The sequence below is a fragment of the Mustela nivalis genome (assembly GCF_964662115.1).
Source record: "Mustela nivalis genome assembly, chromosome: 6".
NCBI classification, from domain to species: Eukaryota; Metazoa; Chordata; class Mammalia; order Carnivora; family Mustelidae; genus Mustela; species Mustela nivalis.
In genome coordinates this window covers 103,884,523-103,902,943 of record NC_139025.1, presented here as the reverse complement: position 1 = coordinate 103,902,943, position 18,421 = coordinate 103,884,523, and the positions used below count along the sequence as shown (strand labels likewise).

General features: G+C 40.7%; 1 protein-coding gene across 3 annotated transcripts in view; it reads left to right on the top strand.

The window, feature by feature from the left end:
- TLN2 (talin 2) overlaps positions 1-18,421 on the top strand; it is a 422,410-nt gene that overhangs the window by 260,625 nt on the left and 143,364 nt on the right. For all 3 annotated transcript variants that reach the window (XM_082737314.1, XM_082737312.1, XM_082737313.1), the window contains 5 exons: positions 8,280-8,435; positions 12,855-12,956; positions 13,901-13,977; positions 16,314-16,494; positions 17,393-17,506. In XM_082737314.1, the coding sequence (XP_082593440.1) occupies positions 8,280-8,435; positions 12,855-12,956; positions 13,901-13,977; positions 16,314-16,494; positions 17,393-17,506 (630 nt within the window). The remainder of the gene's footprint in view (positions 1-8,279; positions 8,436-12,854; positions 12,957-13,900; positions 13,978-16,313; positions 16,495-17,392; positions 17,507-18,421) is intronic.

The following is an 18,421-nucleotide window of genomic DNA, read 5'->3' as shown; positions in this document are numbered from 1 at the left end:
CTTGGTTCGTCTCTTTTTTCCCCCTTGCTCGTTTGTTTCTTAAAATTCCACATAGGAGTGAAATCATTTAGCGTAATACTCTCTAGTTCCATCCTTGTCATTGCAAATAGTAAGATTTTGTTGCTTTTTATAGCTGAATAATATTCCAGTATGTGTCAGTGTGTGTGTGTATACACACATACATGACATCTTTATCCATTCATCAGCAGATGGACACTTGGGCTGTTGCCTTACCTAGGCTTTGGAAAAAATACCGGTATAAACATAAGTGTATATGTATCCCTTTGAATTAGTGTTTTTGTATTCTTTGGACAAATACCCAGTGGTACAATTGCTGGATCTTAGGGTAGTTCTCTTTTTAAATTTTTGAGGAATCTCCATACTGTTTTCCACAGTGGCTGTACCAATTTGCATTCCCACCAACACTGTTATTTTTTTCTCTACATCCTTGCCAGCACTTGTTGTGTCTTGTGTTTTTGATTTTAACCATTCTGACTGGTGGGAGGTGATACTTCATTATAGTTTTTCATTTGCTTTTTCCTGATAATCAGGGATGATGAGCATCTTTCCAAGTGTCTGTTGGCCATCTGTATGTCTTCTTTGGAGAACTATTCATGTCTTCTGCCCATATATAACTGGATTATTTGGGGGGATTTTTGAGTTTTATAAATTATTTCTATATTTTGGATACTAACCCTTTATCAGATATGTCATTGGCAAATATTTTCTCCCATTCTGTGGATTATCTTTTCGTTTTGTTGATTGTTTCCTTTGCTGTGCAGAAGCTTTTTATTTTGCTATAGTCCCAGTAGTTTATAGTTGTTTTTGTTTCCCTTGCCTCAGGGGACATATCTAGAAAAAAGTTACTATGGCCAATGTCAGAGAAATTATTGCCTGTGCTGTCTTCTAGAATATTTGTGGTTTCAGGTCTCACATTTAGGTCTTTAATCCACTGTGAATTTATTTTTGTGTATGGTGTAAGAAAGTGGTCTAGTTTCATTCTTTGGCATGTTGTTGCCCTGTTTTCCCAACACCATTTATTGAATAGACTTTTTCTCATTGGCTATTCTTTCCTGCTTTGTCAAAGATTAACTGACCATATAATTGTGGGTTTATTTCTGGATTTTCTATTCTATTCCACTGATCTGTGTGTTTGTTTTTAATGCCGGTACCATACTGTTTTAGTTACTACAGCCTTGTAATAAAACGTGAGGTTCAGAATTGTGATTCTTCCAGCTTTGCTTTGCTTTGCTTTGGGTATTTGGGGGTCTTTTGTGGTTCCATACAAATTTTGGGATTGTTTGTCCTAGCTCTTAAAAAAATGCTGTTGGTATTTTTATAGGGATTGCATTAAATGTATAGATAGCTTTGGGGAGTAGAAACATTTTAACAATATCTTTTCTTCCAACCCATGAGCATGGAATCTCTTTCATTTCTTTGTATCTTCAATTTAAGTCTTTAACTTCTTTGATTAGGTTTATTATTTGGTATTTTATTATTTTTGGTGCAACTGTAAATGAGATTGTTTTCTTTCTTTTTTTTTTTTTTTTAAAGATTTTATTTATTTATTTGACAGAGAGAGATCACAAGTAGGCAGAGAGGCAGGCAGAGAGAGGGGAAGGGAAGCAGGCCCCCTGCTGAGCAGAGAGCCCTATGCGGGACTCAATCCCAGGACCCCAAGATCATGACCTGAGCCGAAGGCAGCGACTTAATCCACTGAGCCACCCAGGCGCCCTGAGATTGTTTTCTTAATTTCTCTTTGCACTGCTTTATTATTGGCATAGAAAAATGCAGTGGATTTCTCTACATTGATTTTGTATCCTACAACTTTAATGAATTTATCAGTCTAGTAGTTTTTTGGTAGTCTTTCAGGTTTTTTATGTAGAGTATCATGCCATCTGCAAATAGTGAAAGTTCTTCTTCCTTACCAGTTTAGGAGCCTTTTATTTCTTTTTGTTGTCTGATTGTGGCTCAGACTTCCACTACATTTTGAACAAAATTGATGAGGGTAGACATCCTTGTCTTATTCCTGACCCTAGGGGAAAGTCTTTTATTTTTTCCCCATTGAAGATGTTATTAGCTGTGGGTTTTTCATATATGGCGTTCATTTTGTTGAGGTATGTTTCCGCTAAACTTGTTTTTTTGTTTTTTTTTTTTTTTCTATCATGAATGGATTTTGTATTTTATCACGTGCTTTTTCTGCATCTATTGAAAGGATCATGTGCTTCTTACCCTTTCTTTATTGATATGATGTATCATGTTGATTGATTTGCAATTACTGAACCACCCTTGCAGCCCAGGAATAAATCCCACTTGATTACAGGGAATTTTTGTAATGTATTGTGGTTTTGGTTTGCTAATATTTTTTTTTAAGATTTTATTTATTTATTTGTCAGAGAGAGAGTGAGTGAGAGCGAGCACAGGCAGACAGAGTGGAAGGAAGAGTCAGAGGGAGAAGCAGGCTCCCTGCGGAGCAAGGAGCCCGTTGTGGGACTCGATCCCAGGACGCTGGGATCATGACCTGAGCCGAAGGCAGCTGCTTAACCAACTGAGCCACCCAGGCGTCCCTGGTTTGCTAATATTTTGTTGAGGATTTTTGCATCAGTGTTCATCAGATATACTGACCTGTAGTTGTCCTTTTTTGTGGTGTCTTTATCTGGTTTTGGTATCAAGGTAATGCTGGCCTCATAGAATGGATTTTGAAGCTTTTTTTCCTTTTCTGTTTTTTGTTTGTTTGTTTTGTTTTGTTTTGTTTGAGTAATTTGAGAAGTATAGGTGTTACTTTCTTTAAATGTTTGGTAGGATTCGCTTGTGAAGCCATCTGGTCCTAGACTTGCATTTATTGGTAGTTTTTTGATTACTGATTCAATTTCTTTGCTAAATATGGGTCTGTGTAAATTTTCTGTTTCTTCCTGTTTCGGTTTTTGTAGTTTTGGTTTCTAGGAATTTATCCATTCCTTCTAGATTGTCCAATTTATTGACATAGTTTTTCATAATATTCTTTCTTGTTTTTTAAAGATTTTATTATTTGAGAGAGAGATGGGACAGAGGGACAATGAGTGCAGAGCCTGACTTGGGGTTCCAGGCCAGACCCTGAGGTCATGGACTTGAGACCAAATTGGATGCTTAACTGACTGAGCCACCCAGGCATCCCTCATAATATTCTTCTACAATTGTTCATATTTCTGTGACATTTGTTGTTACTTCTCCTTTCTCATTTGTGATTTTATTTATTTGAGTCCTTTCTCTATTTTTCTTGATGAATCTCGCTAGCAGTTATCAATTTTATTGATTTTTTTTTTCAAAGAACCAGTTCCTGGTTTTATTGATTTGTTCTGTTTTTGCTTCTATATCCTTTATTTCTGGCTTAATCTTTATTATTTCCTTCCTTCTGCTGGTTTTACGTTTTGTTTGTTTTCCTTTTTTAGCTCCTTAAGGTGTAAGGGTTAGGTTGTTTGAGACTTTTTTTTGCTTTTTAAGGTACACCTATGTTGTTCTACACTTCTCTCTTAGAGCCACTTTTCCTGCATACCAAGGATTTTGAACCATTGCATTTTCATTTTCATTGGCTTCCATGTACATTTTTATTTCTTCTTTAATGTCCTGGCTAATGTATTCATTGTTTACTAGTATGTTCTTTAACCTCCATGTATTTGTGGTCTTCCCAGAGTTTTCCTTGTGGTGGACTTTAAGTTTCACAGCATTGTGGTCAGAAAAGATGCATGGTGTGACTTGGTTCATCTTGAACTTGTGAGGCTTGTTTTGTGGCCAAATATGTGACCTATTCTGGAGAATGTTACATGTGCCTTTGAAAAGAATGTGTATTATGCTGTTTTAGGGTGGGATATTATGAATATCTGTTAAATCCATCTGGTCCAGTATGTCATTCAAAGCCATTGTTTCCTTGTTGATTTTCTATTTAGGTGATCTGTCCATTGATGTAAGTGGGGTGTTAAAGTCCCCTCCTATTATTGTATTATTATCAGTTAGTTCCTTTATGTTTGTTATTAATGCCTTATGTATTTGGGTATTCCTGTGTTGTGTGCACAAATATTTATAATTATTAGATCTTCTTGTTGGATTGTCCCCTGTATTACTATGTAGTCTCCTTCTTTGTCTCTTATTTCAGCCTTTGTTTTAAATTCTGTTTTGTCTGATATAAGTATTGGTATTCTTGCTTTGTTTTGACATCCATGTGCATGGTAAATGTTTCTTAATCTCCTCTTTTTCATTTTGCAAGTGTCTTTAGGTCTAAAATGAGTCCCTTGTAGGCAGCATATAAATGGGTCTTGGTTTTTTTAATCCATTCTTTCACACTGTGTCTTTTGATTGGAGCATTTAGTTCCTTTACAATCAAGGTAATTCTTAACCAGATATGTATTTATTGCCATTTTGTCGTTTTGTTTGTTTGTTATTTTTGAAGATTTTCTCTGATCCTTTCTTGTCTTTCTTTAATGCTTTGCTGGTTTTCTTTTCTCTGGTGATACATTTGGATTTCTTTCTCTTTATTCTTAGCATATTTATTAGTGGTTTTGATTTGTGTTGCCATTAGGTTTACATATAACCACTTCTGTATATAGCAGTCTATATTAAGTTCATAGTCATTTAAGTTTGAACCCATTCTTAATTCTTCTCCTTCCCATGTAAAATATGGTGTCCTATTTTACATACTTTTATTTTTTAAGCTCCTTGACTGATTTTTTTGTGTTTCCTACATTTATACTGTCATTTTTGGTCTTTCATTTCCACTCAGAGAATCCTTTTTAATATTTGTTGCAGGGCTAGTTTAATGATCATGAACTCCTTTATTCTTTGTTGGCCTGGGAAAGTATTTTTCTTCTATTCTGAATGGTAGTCTTATTGGATAGAGCATTCCGGGCTATAGGTTTTCCCCATTCAGCACATTGAAGATATCATGTCACTCCTTTCTGTCTTGGAAAGTTTCTGCTGAAAAATCTGCGGGTTTCCTTTGTATGTAACTGTCTTCTTTGGTATTGCTGCTTTTAATAGTCTTTCTTATTCACTGTATTTTGCCATTTTAATTATAATATGTCTTGGTGTAGATCTGCTTTTGTTGATTTTGTTGAGGATCCTCTGTTCCTCCTGGCTCTGTGAATCTGTTTCCTTCCCCCAGAGTAGGGAAGTTTTCAGCTATTATTCCTTCAGATAAATTCTCTGCCCTTTTTTCTCTTTTTCTGGGATCCCTATAATGTGAATGTTATTATGTTTGATGGAGTCACTGAGTTCTCTCAGTCTGTTCTCATTTTGCATAATTCTTTTTTTTCTCTGTTGTTCAGTTTGATCACTTTCCATTACTCTGTTTTCTAGGTCCAGCCTTCTGTTCATTCTGTCAAGCTTATTTCTCATTTTGTTTATTGAGCCTTTCATCTCTGCTATATTACTCCTCATCTCTGTGTTGATGGTCTCACTGATACTGTCCACTCTTCTCTCATGTCCACTGAGTATCCTTATGCTCATTGCTTTAAATTCTCTTATTGGGCATATTATTTTTATCTGTTTTCTTTAGATCTCTGGCTATGGCCTTTTCCTATTCTTGCATTTGAGATGAATTATTCTATCTTCTCATTTTATCTGTCTCTGTGCCTATTTCTGCTTGTTAGGAATGTCAATTGTATCTCCTGTTCTTGAGGGTAATGGCTTTATGAAGAAGAGGTCCTGTAATGCTCTGCCTTATAGTGTCCTCTGTTTCCCAGCGCCTGGTGCTTCCAAGAGTATCTCCAAATGTGTGCACTCTGCCGTTGTGTTCTGGCCACTTTGTACTACAGGCCAGTTGTCTGCCGAGGCTCTCTTTGCCTGTTGTGAGCAATGTTTGGTCCTTCGAGTGATTGTGGCTTATTTTAACTAGGTGTGCTCTGATCTGCTTGGGTTTTTTTGTTTGTTTGTTTTTTAAGATTATATTTATCCATTTGAGGGAGAGCGAGAGAGAGCATGAGGGAGGAGAAGGTCAGAGGGAGAAGCAGACTTACCAGAGCTGGGAGCCCAATGCGGGACTTGATCCCGGGAATCCGGGAACATGACCTGAGCTGAAGGCAGTGGCTTAACCAACTGAGCCACCCAGGCACCCTCTGATCTGCTTGTTAAATGACACCTGTCATCACCACCACAAAAGCCAGGGCCCCGCAGAACTCCCAGGCCAGGAGACATGGTGTGGACAAATGTTTGCATCTGTCTTTCTGGGGCAAGGGACCTACTGTGCTGGGTCTGAAGCAAGAAGCAAGGAAGTACTCTGGGAAGGGTAGTTCCACCAATATGTGGGGTGTGTGGAGGGAGGGAGCTGGGCTTGCTGTAAGCAAGTTAGGTAGCAAGTGTTGATGCTGCATTGGGTTCCCACAGGTGACACTGTGCTTATGCTGAGTGTCATGGGAAATGGTATCAGGCAATTCTTTTGTTCCCCTAGGGGTGTCTCTGGGATGTGCTCTGAAATGAGCAAATAACTTCCCCACTGTGTACCGCAGCTATTCCCATGCTTATGTCCCTGGGCTTTTTGCCATGCCTTCTCTCCCAAGATCAGCCCAGTGCCCTTGAGACTCTTCCATCCACTCCCATCCATCTTTAACGCTCTAGGCTTTAAACTGCACTAGTTGCAAAACTCGGGAAATTTGGCCCCTTGCTCTTTCCAAGTCAGTTGCTATGGGGATTCTTATTCCTATGTGGTCTCCTCTGTGCTAGTCTGTCTCACTCTTCTCTGCCATCACCCCTCCTTTCCAGCACAACGAACGTGATCTCTTTCTCTTCCAAGCTGCATCTCCACACTTCCTACCTTCTTTTGTGGCCTCTTCTCTACTTTTGCATGTGGAGTTTGTTTTGCCAGTCTTCAGGTCAATTTTGGGTGTATTTATGATGATCTGATAGTTACCTACTTGTTTTTGTGGGATGAGGCAAGCCTAGGGTCCTCCCACTCCGCTGCCATCTTCTCTTGCCCCCCGTCCAATGAAAGTGTACTTCATTATTTTAAACACATTTTCTTCTTCTTCTCCTCCTCCTTCTTCTTCTTCTTCTTCTTCTTCTTCTTCTTCTTTTTAGATTTTATTTATTTATTTTGACAGAGAGAGATCACAAGTAGGCAGAGAGGCAGGCAGAGAGAGGAGGAAGCAGGCTCCCCGCTGAGCAGAGAGCCCGACGTGGGGCCCGATCCGAGGACGCTGAGACCATGACCCGAGCCAAAGGCAGAGGCTTGAACCCACTGAGCCACCCAGGCGCCCCAAACACATTTTCTATTTATATTCTTTGCCAGCCATTTTTGTCGGTCTATGATAAACTTTCACATATGCAATATATAATGTCTTTCACTATTGTAATTGTTGTATCTATCCCTAGTCATTTGTTTTTTTTATTGTATTATGTTAGTCGTTTGCTTTTCAATTTTGTTTACAGCGAGATTTCTTTCTTCATCTCCTATTTTCTCTCTGCTTTTTAGATGTATCAAAGTCTGTGTATTTGTAGTTAAAGATGTTGATCTTTCTCTATATGAATTTTATTTTATTGTTTGTGCTTAGAAGTCATTGCCCTCCCAGGAATCACAAAAATACCCACCTATATCTTCTTTCTAAATTACTAATCTCTCTTAAATTTGTTTTTGCATGATTACTTTATTTTAACAGGCATGATTACTATTTTATTTTAATTTTTTTATTTTAATTTATTTTAATAAGCATGATTACTATTAAATTATTAAAGCAAATCATAAAAGGCTTTTTCAGAGTCAGTAGATACACATACAGATACCAAAACAAAGAATTCAAATGAAAATATATTTGGGAGATATAAAAAAAGGTCTGTGTCTCTTTTAATGAGAAGATTCTACTTTGGCAGAGCTTTAGTTAATGCTTAAATAGCTTATATGCCATATTTAAATTGCACATTAAACCTTTTTTGTAATTCACTGAGTTGGCTACTACGAGTGATAATATTTGGAATTCATCTTAATACTTCTATTTCTCTGGATATCTTCTCAGTGCTGTCCCTTCGATCCATCACAGTCCATTTTTGGAGCAACCTGCCCTCCTAAACAGCATCTCTTTTCAGGAAGGGTGCCTTTGTGGATCCTTCCAACCTTCTGATGCCCCTGTTTTCGTTTCCGTGTCTTTAGTTTAGTGAGTCATTCACCGAGTACCCAAACCCTGGTTTTCCAATAGTCCTGTTTTGAAACATAGTAAATGTAGATGACCTCAGGTAAGACATCATGAGATCTCTCTTGACTTGGCAAAGTCAAATGTATTCAGAGGAAGAGCACTAACCCTTGGTATTTCCTGTTTCAGGAAAAGATGAAAGGCAAGAACAAGCTGGTGCCTCGCCTGCTGGGCATCACCAAGGACTCCGTGATGCGTGTGGATGAGAAGACCAAGGAAGTGCTGCAGGAGTGGCCACTCACCACAGTTAAGCGCTGGGCAGCCTCACCCAAAAGCTTCACCCTGGTATGGACTGGCAATGGGGAGGACCACCACAGCCTTTGGGCCATACTGTGGGGTGGGAGAGAGCATACAAGCGCTATGGGTTTCCCTGGCCTTAGAGAACAGTGTGCAGAGGGACAGATAGTAGACAGATAGTCCACAGAGGGTGGGGACTGGTGCAGTCTTCTGTGTTCCTGATGTTGTCCCTAGCATGCCCTCAAGGGAAACTTGCTAATGCTCGGAGGCTGATCAAAGGATCCCTCTTCGTCTCTAGTTGTTTTAGAAGTTCCTAAGCTTTGTGAAATCTTGCTGAAGTGTGTTTTCCCGGCCTGCCTAGAAACAGCATACTGTACAGAGGAAATGGCATAGACTTTGGGATACTGTTCAAAACCAGCTCATCATCTCCCATTTCTGAGAGAGTTCTCTCTCCCCTGTGAGCCTTAATGTCATTAGCTTTAACATGGGAATCACAATACCTATTTCACAGAGGTGCTAAGATCAAACAAGATGATGATAAAATTCTTAGTGTGAAGTATATGGAAAGTGGGGAGAATGTAGCCCTCCCAGGCCTTCAGACCTCTGTATTCCTCCTCCCAACCTTAATAGTTGCTCTTAGCAGATTATAATTGTGTTATTTTCTTAATGATAGCCACATTGACACATGAGAATTGATAGGATTGTTATTTTTGTTGGGCAAGTTGAGCAATAGGAGAAATCAGTGTTGAAAGTTATCCATCTTCTGGCACTCCTGAAGTGTACTGTTCTCCAGGTCTAGGGAATATTTGAAGTATCAGCTTGTAGTAGATAAGGTCTCATAATACGGCATCAGAAAATAAAAGGTGTAAGGAACAGTTTTTGGAGGGAGTCTTTAGTTATCTAGTTTGATTATTGGTGGATAGACTCTTGCCACTCGGGAGGAATCATCAGGAAATATACCTTCTTCCCTCCTATAGTCAGTAACTACCTGCATAGCCCTTAAGAAGAGATGCTGATACTTAGAGAACTGCGTCCTCACCTTCCATGGTAGGAAGTTGTGGATATCTTGGAAAAGAGACAAATCAAATCAATTAAAAACATGTTATTTAGAAATACTAGAAGAAACAGTGAAAGGGTTCAAAGTAGTTGCCTTTGGGGGGTGGAAGGGATGGAAAGGAAAGCTAGGAATGGCTAGGGCAGGGACCTGCTGTGTTTTGTTATGTGCCTGTGAGTGCTGCTGTTGGTCTTTGAAAACTACGTCCAGGTCCCATTTTGTTGAAAACAAAAAGTTATTTTAAAGACAAATTAGAAATAGTATGAGTCACAGTAACTAGCTCAAGCACAAGAGAGAATGAATATCAATGATGTTTATTAAAGTTGGATTAAAGTTTGTAACATCTTATTTCTTTCTACTCCGAGCTTTAATTTAATTTCAGGTGTTTGGAGATTTCTCCTGTTGTCTTCCTGTTACTGATTTTTAGTTCAGTTCTCTTATGGTTGAAGGATATACAGTGCCTAATTTCAAGTCTTTGTATTTTAAGGTTTGGTTTAGATCACAGGATATGGTCATTCTGGGAGAATGTTCAATGAGTACTTGACAAGAGTATTAAAATATCCATTAGACCCTGTTAACTGGTGGTGGTGTTCCAGTCTTCCCTATCCTGACAACGGTTGCAGGTTTTTGTATTTTTCCTTTCAACTTTTACTGCATGTATTTCGAAGCTCTGTTTGGTGCTTACATGCACATTTAAGATCCCTTTGTCATCTTCATGGAGAAATTATTTTACTGTTTAATTCTTTTGTTCCTTATAAATTTGTTTCCTCTGAAATCTGCTTAATTTTAGTATAACCACTTGAGATTTTTCAAATTAATGTTTGCATGACATAGTTTTCCATCCTTTCACTTTCAACCTACCGATATTATATTTGAGACAAGGTTCTTACAAAGTGGATAAAGTTGGATTGTGCTTTTTAAAAAATCTACTTGTTCAGTCTCTTTTAATTGGCCTATTTAGACCATTTATATTTCAATCTAATTATTGATATATTAAAGCTTAAAGCTATCATTTTATAATATTTTTCTGTTCACCCCCTCCATTTCTTTTTCCCTATTTTTGTTGCCTTCTTTTGGGAGAGGTCTGTTTTGGTTTATTTATAATGCTTTTGAGCATATGTCTTTGCTTAGCATTCTTAGTGATCTAGATAGTACCATATATGTAAGAATAATTATAACCCACAGGTGTGGGTGTTTACCATTTCAAGAGAGGCATAGAAGCTTCACTTCTATTTAGGTCTCTTTACACTCCCCACTTTTTGAAAATAATTATTCAAAGAAATACTTCCATGTACATTGAACACCGCATGAGATAGTATTACAACTTTTGCTGCAACCATAGAATATGATTAAGTAAAACTCAAGAGGTAAAGGATAAGTTTCTACATTTCCTTATTTTTTTCCTTATCTATCCTGCTGTTTTCTTTTTAATGTTCTCAGCCTCTTGTTATCATTTTCTTTGTATTTGAAGAGCTTCCTTTAGCCATTCTTTAAAGGAAGTTAGATCTGCTAAGCTGAGAGAATCATTTTTAGCAGATCTAACTTCCTTTAAAGAATGGCTAAAGGAAGCTCTTCAAATACAAAGAGATTCTCTCAGCTTTCGATATTTTTTCAGAATGTCCTTATTTCCCCTTCATTCATAAAGGATCATTTCATCAGGTATAGGATTAGACATTGACAGTTTTTTCTTTTAGCACTTGAGCCCTTCTTTCTGGCCTCCATGGTTTCAGATTAGAAATTGTCATTCAAATTGGTATTCACTTGTAGACAGTATGTCACTTTCTTAAGTTCCTGGAGTGGATTTCTCAGGGTTCATTGTATTTGGAATATGCTCAGCTTCTTGAGTTTGTAGATATGTGTCTTTAATTTGGGGATACTTTCAGCCATTATTTCTTTGAATACTTTTTTTGTTTTTGAAAGATGCATTTATTTGAGAGAGAGAGAGAGAGATGTGTGAGCATGTGAGCTGATGGGGGGAGGGGCAATGGAGACGAGGAAGGAGAGAATCTCAAACAGACTCTGCACTGAGTGCAGAGCCCAGCGTGGGGCTAGATCTCACAACCCCAAGATCATGGCCTGAGCTGAAATCAAGAGTTGGACACTTAATTGACAGACCACCCAGGCGCTCCTTGAATACTTTTTTTTGGTCCCTCATTCTCCCAAGGTGGGATTTTGATGATATGAATGTTACATCTTTTATTATCCCATAGAACCCTGAAGGTCTGGTTTATAGGTCCTTTATTTGTTTTTTGTCTTTTGTTGAGTCTATGTTCTTTCAACTGTTGGGATTGACTAAATTCTGTTCATCTGTTTTCAAGTCTACTGATTCTATGCTCTGTCATCTCCACACTACTTTATCATGTAAGTTTTTAAAATTTTAGTTATCGCATTTTTCCGTATTATAATTTTTATGTGGTTCCTTCTTCTGACTTATTTCTCTGTTGAAGCCTACTATTTGTTTTGGGAGAATTTGTAATTTATGAAACATACTTTATAGTGGCTGCTTTATGAGATAATTCCAATATCTGATTCTTCTCATTATTGGCATCAATTGATTATCTTTTCTTACTCATATCATAGTTGTTTGGCTCTTGATATGAGTAGCGATTTTTTTAAATTGCATCTAGGCATTATGGTTATTAAGTGAGGAGACTCTGGCTCCTACTTAAATATTCTGTTTTATTAGTCATCTTGTTCAGATTTAGTGTGGTGTTCTGGTCTCTTTTTGTGGCCTTTGCTGTAGTGTTCTGGATTGTTTTGACACTGCCCAGTTCTTACTCAAAACTTGATGGCACTGTTTGTAAAGACGCTTCCTAGGCCCACCTGCTATTGCTGGGTAACCATTTTGGGGATAGGCAGAAGCTACCGGGCCTGTCTCTATTATGCCATTGGGTGCAGGTTAGGAGGGTGCATGCTTCGTGTGACCACTGTTGCACAAGGGTAAGACTACCTGCCTCTTTGGGTGGTGGAGCGGGGGCTGGGACGGCCTGGGCTTTCACTGCTCTGCAGCTGCTGCTCTGCCCAGCTTGTGGAGCTGGTCTGGGGCTCCCAGATAGATCTCCATTGGGCTTCTCCTCTCCTGGTCCTTTGTCAAAAAAGGACAGGCCTTTGAAATCCTGCCTTTTGGAGATTCTGGGTTTCAGGCAGTCACCTGGGAGTAATCGGGTATAAAAGAAAACCTAAAAATTCACCAGAATGTGTTTTCTCAAGTCCTGTGCTCCCCAGTCAATCTACCTTTACAGCTTTCAGAGCCCTTTTACTAGATTGTAGGGTATTCAGTAGTGTTTAGAGGAGAAGAGAAGGGAAAAGTGAGTCGATGCCATTTTGTTCCAGGACTAGACCTCTTTACCCTTAAAACTATAGCTACATGATGACATGATGTAGTTATATTTCTTCTAATGCCATTTTTTCAGGATTTTGGGGAGTACCAGGAAAGCTACTATTCTGTACAAACCACTGAAGGAGAGCAGATATCCCAGCTGATTGCGGGCTACATTGACATTATCCTCAAAAAGGTATTTCAGACTGATGCCAATTGGGAAAGTTGCTTTTTTAAAAACTCTCACTTAGATGATGCTGCTACCTGGAAAAAATAAAACAACACAAAACAACCCTAATTTGAAGTACTTAACCCACTAATTTAATCTTAACATTAACATTGCTTGAGTGTGCAGTCTTTTAACCTCAAGATCCCATAAGAATTTCCATTTTAGCTGAAGTTTATATTTATATTCTTACTGTCGAGTAACAAGCAGTAGGGCTTCACTTAGCTAATGAATGACACCAGCTAACCCCTCAGCATCTTCCTCTCTAGGTAGTTCTATTATGCTTTCCAGCTTCTTTAGAAACCTAGGTTGAGGATCTGAAAATATTCTTCATATTTTTCATGAATTTTTTTTAAAGTAGGCTCAGTGCCCAGACTGATGCCTGTTCTGGGGCCTGAACCCATGACCCCAAGGCCAAGAGCTGAGCTGAGATCAAGAGTCAGGTGCACAACTGACTGAGCCACCCAGGTGTTCCTCATGAATTTTTACCAAATTACTGAATTTCATGAATTTTTATCAAATTTTTATCAAATTCTCAAATATACTACTATGGTATATATAGTTATATACCATAGTGTAGTGGTATTCAGACAGACTGCCAAAGACTTCAAGAAAAAGCCCACTGAAATAACCAAGTTCAACTAGAACATCAGTATCTACATCTTGATTTTAACTGTGTGAAATTTAGTCAATGCAGTAATAAACACAGAAGGCATGTATCTCTATATTGCATTAAACAATGTATTTATTTTTTATTGTTACGTTTGTTTTTCTTCAGCCATCACCTACTCCAATATAAAGAATTGGGGGGTAAATCTCAACATATTTGCTTGTGTAGCTCCTTTTAGAAGGTGTCTTAAAAGGTTTTTGCATCAAGACCTGCTGAGTTTCCTTTTTGTTTCGTTTTACCTCAGAAACAAAGTAAGGATAGATTTGGATTAGAGGGGGATGAGGAGTCGACTATGCTGGAAGAGTCTGTTTCTCCAAAAAAGTAAGTATTTTTATTTATTTATTTTTTATTTCATGAGTCCTGTTCTGCAGTTGCTCATTTAAATCTCCTAACTTGTGTCATTTTCATCAAAGGCTGGAGAGTGGGCTTCTGTGACAGTGAAGGAGTTATTGTTTATAGAATGCCCCCTACATGCCACAGGTGCCATGAGGCAGTCGAGGGAAATGGTTAAAACATGGACTCCTGAGCCAGACTTCCTGGGTTCTAATCTCCAGTCACCCTCTTTTTTTTCTTTTTCTTTTCTTTTTCTTTTTTTTCTTGAGAGTAGGGGACAGATTGGGGGGTGGGTTGCAGAGGAAGAGGGAGAGAATCTCAAGCAAGATCCACATGTAGCACAGAGCCTGATGGCAGAGCTTGATCTCACAACCCTGAGATCATGACCTGAGCTGAAATCAAGAGTCAGATGTTTAACCGACTGAGCCACCCAGGTGCCCCTTGGGTCTCTTTCAGTGTGTGGCCTTGGGGACATTACACCTTTCCTCTGCCCCTTCATCTGAGCTATAAAATGAGAATAATGATAGTATCACCTTATATACTTTATTTTGATGATTGAATTATTAATAAAGTGCATGAAACAGTGCCTGGCACATCATAAATATTTACTGTTCTTAACATCTTCATCATCACTTTCAATTCAGAACAGTCTCAACCCCATTTTATATGTAAGGAAACTGAGATGTATTAAAATTAAGTAACCTCTAATAGGTGTTACTTTGCGGGAATATGAGCAGCTGCTCCCCCTTATGTGACTTAGAGCGTTGTGATAATATGTTTCTTGCATACACTTTACTCCATATGTCTAGCATGCTGTCTCATTTCACCCCAATAACAACCCCCGATGCAAGAGGTAGACCAGATGTTTCTGCCTGTCCATGACTGAGGAAATCAAAGCTCTGAAAGTTACTTCAGATGCACCCATGAGGCAGGGCCATGAGTCAGTTCAGATCTTGTGATGTTTCTTACCGCAAACTGACAGAAAGTTCTAGAAAATTCATATTGAACTTGCTAAGTCATACTAATTGCTTTTCGCACATTTCCATACTCCATCACTTTGTCTTGATTGGCTTCATAATCACCTTGAAGGTGCTTTTCCTTTTGTCCCCTATTTTAGTACACAATTTGGAACCAAACCTGATGATGTGATGCATTTCATGTACGTGGTACCCTCTTGTAGAGCACCTTAAGTCCTTGGAATTATTAATGACCATTAGCTGGAAATCAGTAAGCTAGTGCTTTCTGGCAGATTGAGTTGTTCCCCTCAGAGGACTCTGCTGCACTTGTCCTTCCAAGAGCAGCTGAGTAAGTGTCTGAGCCCAGAGCACTGACACTCTTTACTGTCTTTTACCATGGAAGCCCATCACAAGGCCTGCCACTTCTCCCTGCATTAGACACTGGCTAAGATCACAGGATGCCCCTGACTTCCCCCTGGGGCCCCCACATCTACCCTTCCTAGTGCCAACCGTGCCACACAGACATCCCTGTTCTTCCACAGATTCCTGCTCTCTAGTATCCTAGCCTGCCTCATGAGCTTTGCCCTGGGCAATAGGGAATGATCTGATGGTTGGAGAACCCTGGGTCAGAGGCCTGGTCCCTTAATGCAGCTGCTCACCTAGTCTGCCCCTACACACACACACACACACACACGCACGCACTCTCTCTCTCTCTCTCTCTCCCTCCCACACCACCCCCCCCCCCCAGACTCTCCCTGGATGGGGTCTGTGCTCTGGGCTGCTGCACAGACAGTCCACCTTCACATGTTCAAAGTCCTTACTACTCATTCTAAGAACATACCGGAAGTAAAAAATTGATTTTTCTTTTTTAAACTAAATGTCCTAGGAATCTTCCTGGACTTTTTAAAAAATCATCTGGAGGAGGTGCCAAAGTCTATCCTATCATCAAGGCTATCAAGGCTCCAAAGGTGTTTAAGTGCCCTCTGTGGTCAGTGGCCTTGGACCTGGGGGATGAGAGCTAAGCTGTGGGAGATTCTCTTTTAGTTCCTTTCTGTACTTCTCCTTTTGGTCTAAGGCTAAATGACCGATGCCCCAAATGCCTAAACTAGAACCTGACCCACAGAGATATTTGTTAAATGAATGCTCCAACTGAGAATGCTTATTTGTATTAATAACTGTAAAAAGATTCATCTCAGGATTCTTCTGAGTACTTCGGTGCTACCTCACTCACAGTTCCGTCTGTATATACCTCTTTTGAGTTGGCCTCCACCGCATAACGCAGCAAACAGCTGTGATGCCCATGGTGTCTTATCGTGTCACTGTATGTGAGTGGCCACCCCCCAGTGACCCAACCCCTGTTTCCTGCAGGTCCACCATCTTGCAGCAGCAGTTCAATCGGGCCGGGAAGGTGGAGCACGGCTCCGTGGCGCTGCCTGCTGTGATGCGTTCAGGCTCCAGCGGGCCTGAGACCTTCAACATGGGCAGCATGCCATCACCGCAGCAGCAGGTCGTGGTTGGTCAGATGCACCGAGGGCACATGCCCCCGCTGGTGAGCCATCCCCCACGCTGGTGCTGGGCGTCAGTAGGCTGCCTGTGATGCGTAAGGAGAGACACCAGCCTGGGAGAGCTGGCGTGCACTGTCACGTTCTCACCCGTTCCCCTCCGAGCCGTGGCTCTTTGCTTCATGGTCCCAGTACCTGGCTATTCAGCGCTCTCTTTAAATGGGGTGTCTTAGTAACTCCCTGTGTGGGATCATGGGTGTCCTCGGGGGCTGGAGGGCAACTGTGACCTCTCCACGTGACTGGCAGTACAGAGTATGGAGAGCCCTGCTTCCCTGCCTTAGCAGCATCAAGCTGCTATTTAGCCCAGGGTGGCCCTCGGCGGGTCTTAGAAATAGACTGGGTCTCTAGCGATCCACACTCTCCCCTGAGTGGATCATTGCTTCTTGTCACTGCCGATCTGCCTGCTCAGGAATCAGGCGCTGCTGGGGAAGAACTTTATAAAAGCTGAAAAGCCTGAAAGCTCAGAAGTGATTTGACTCTGAAGAAACGTGTTGACTCCAGGTTGGGGTGCAGTTCTTTCTTACTTAGTAAGCAGGGTGGAACATGTTTCCTATGCATGAGCTCTTTAGTCCTCACTACCCGGAGTGGAGTAGCTCCCTTGCAAGGACTCTCTCTCAGTCTTCTGGTCAGCTGAGTGGCTCTCCACGCTCTCCTGATCATAACCTCTCTATGGCATATACCCACATTGAGCATTCTAGTCATACAGTCTCTGTCCCAGCCCCCTGCTTGAAATGGGAGGTGCTTGGGGTTGTCGACACACAGCACGGACCACTCTGTCTTGAGGCCGGACTTCAGTTTGGCCGTATTTTGTATAGAGGGCGGTGTCAGTCCCAGGAGAGAGGTTATGAATGCCCTGTGGTCATCTGCGGTCATCTGCCTTTGCAGACCTCAGCCCAGCAGGCCCTCATGGGGACCATCAACACAAGCATGCACGCTGTCCAGCAGGCCCAGGACGACCTCAGCGAGCTGGATTCACTGCCACCCCTCGGCCAGGATATGGTAAATACTGTTCATGCTTTTCATTAGGATCTCTGCCTGGCACAAAGCGCGGCTTTGCGTTGTGTCTGCGTTCAGCTGGGAAAATCTTTATCCAGCCAGGTGAAATGGAAACACATGGGTTTGTTTTGTTTTGTTTTCCCCAATATATGGAGTCTTTATAGTGAAGTGGTACCCCCAGGAAGAGAATCGTGGGCTGCTACTGGGTATTGGCAATACCTCTTAAGGGCCAAGAACTTCAATTCTGGAGTCACATGATCTGGGTTCAAATCCCAGTTCTACTGCTAGCGTCTGTGTGAATCCGCGCAACTTACTCCCTATATGCTTCCATTTTGTCGTGCATGCACAGGGTCCTTAGGAAGACGTGGTAATCCTGTCGTGTGCAGAGTTCTTAGCACGTAGTGAGAGCTCAGTGAGCATTAGCTGTTATCAGTGCTTCTCAAATGTTAGCATGCATCAGTCACCTGGAAGACTCGTTTAAACAGATTGCTGGTCTCCATCCCCTCTTTCCTGACTCAGTAGGTCTGGGGTAGGCCCTGAGATTTTCTGCCTTTGCAACAAGTCCTCAGGTCCTCCGCTGCTGTCTCAGGACCACACTTTGAGAACCACTGCATTACCGTTCAGCTCCTCAGAAGGGCAGGGTAATTAGCTGCCTTTCTGTAGGTGCTGCCACCTGAAATTACCTAGCCCCTTCCTACTCTGACTGTGGCCCACAGGCCAGCAGCATTGCCAATACATAAGATCTCTTGAGAGGTGTGGAATTGTAGGCCTTGCCCCAACCATCGGAATCAGAATCTGCATTTTCATGGACTTCCAGCTGTTTGGTGTGCACATTAAAGTTGATGAAGCACTGGCTGGCACTGTCCTTCCCAGACCTGCTTTGCATGTTAGAATTACCTGGGGGAGCTTAAAGAACCA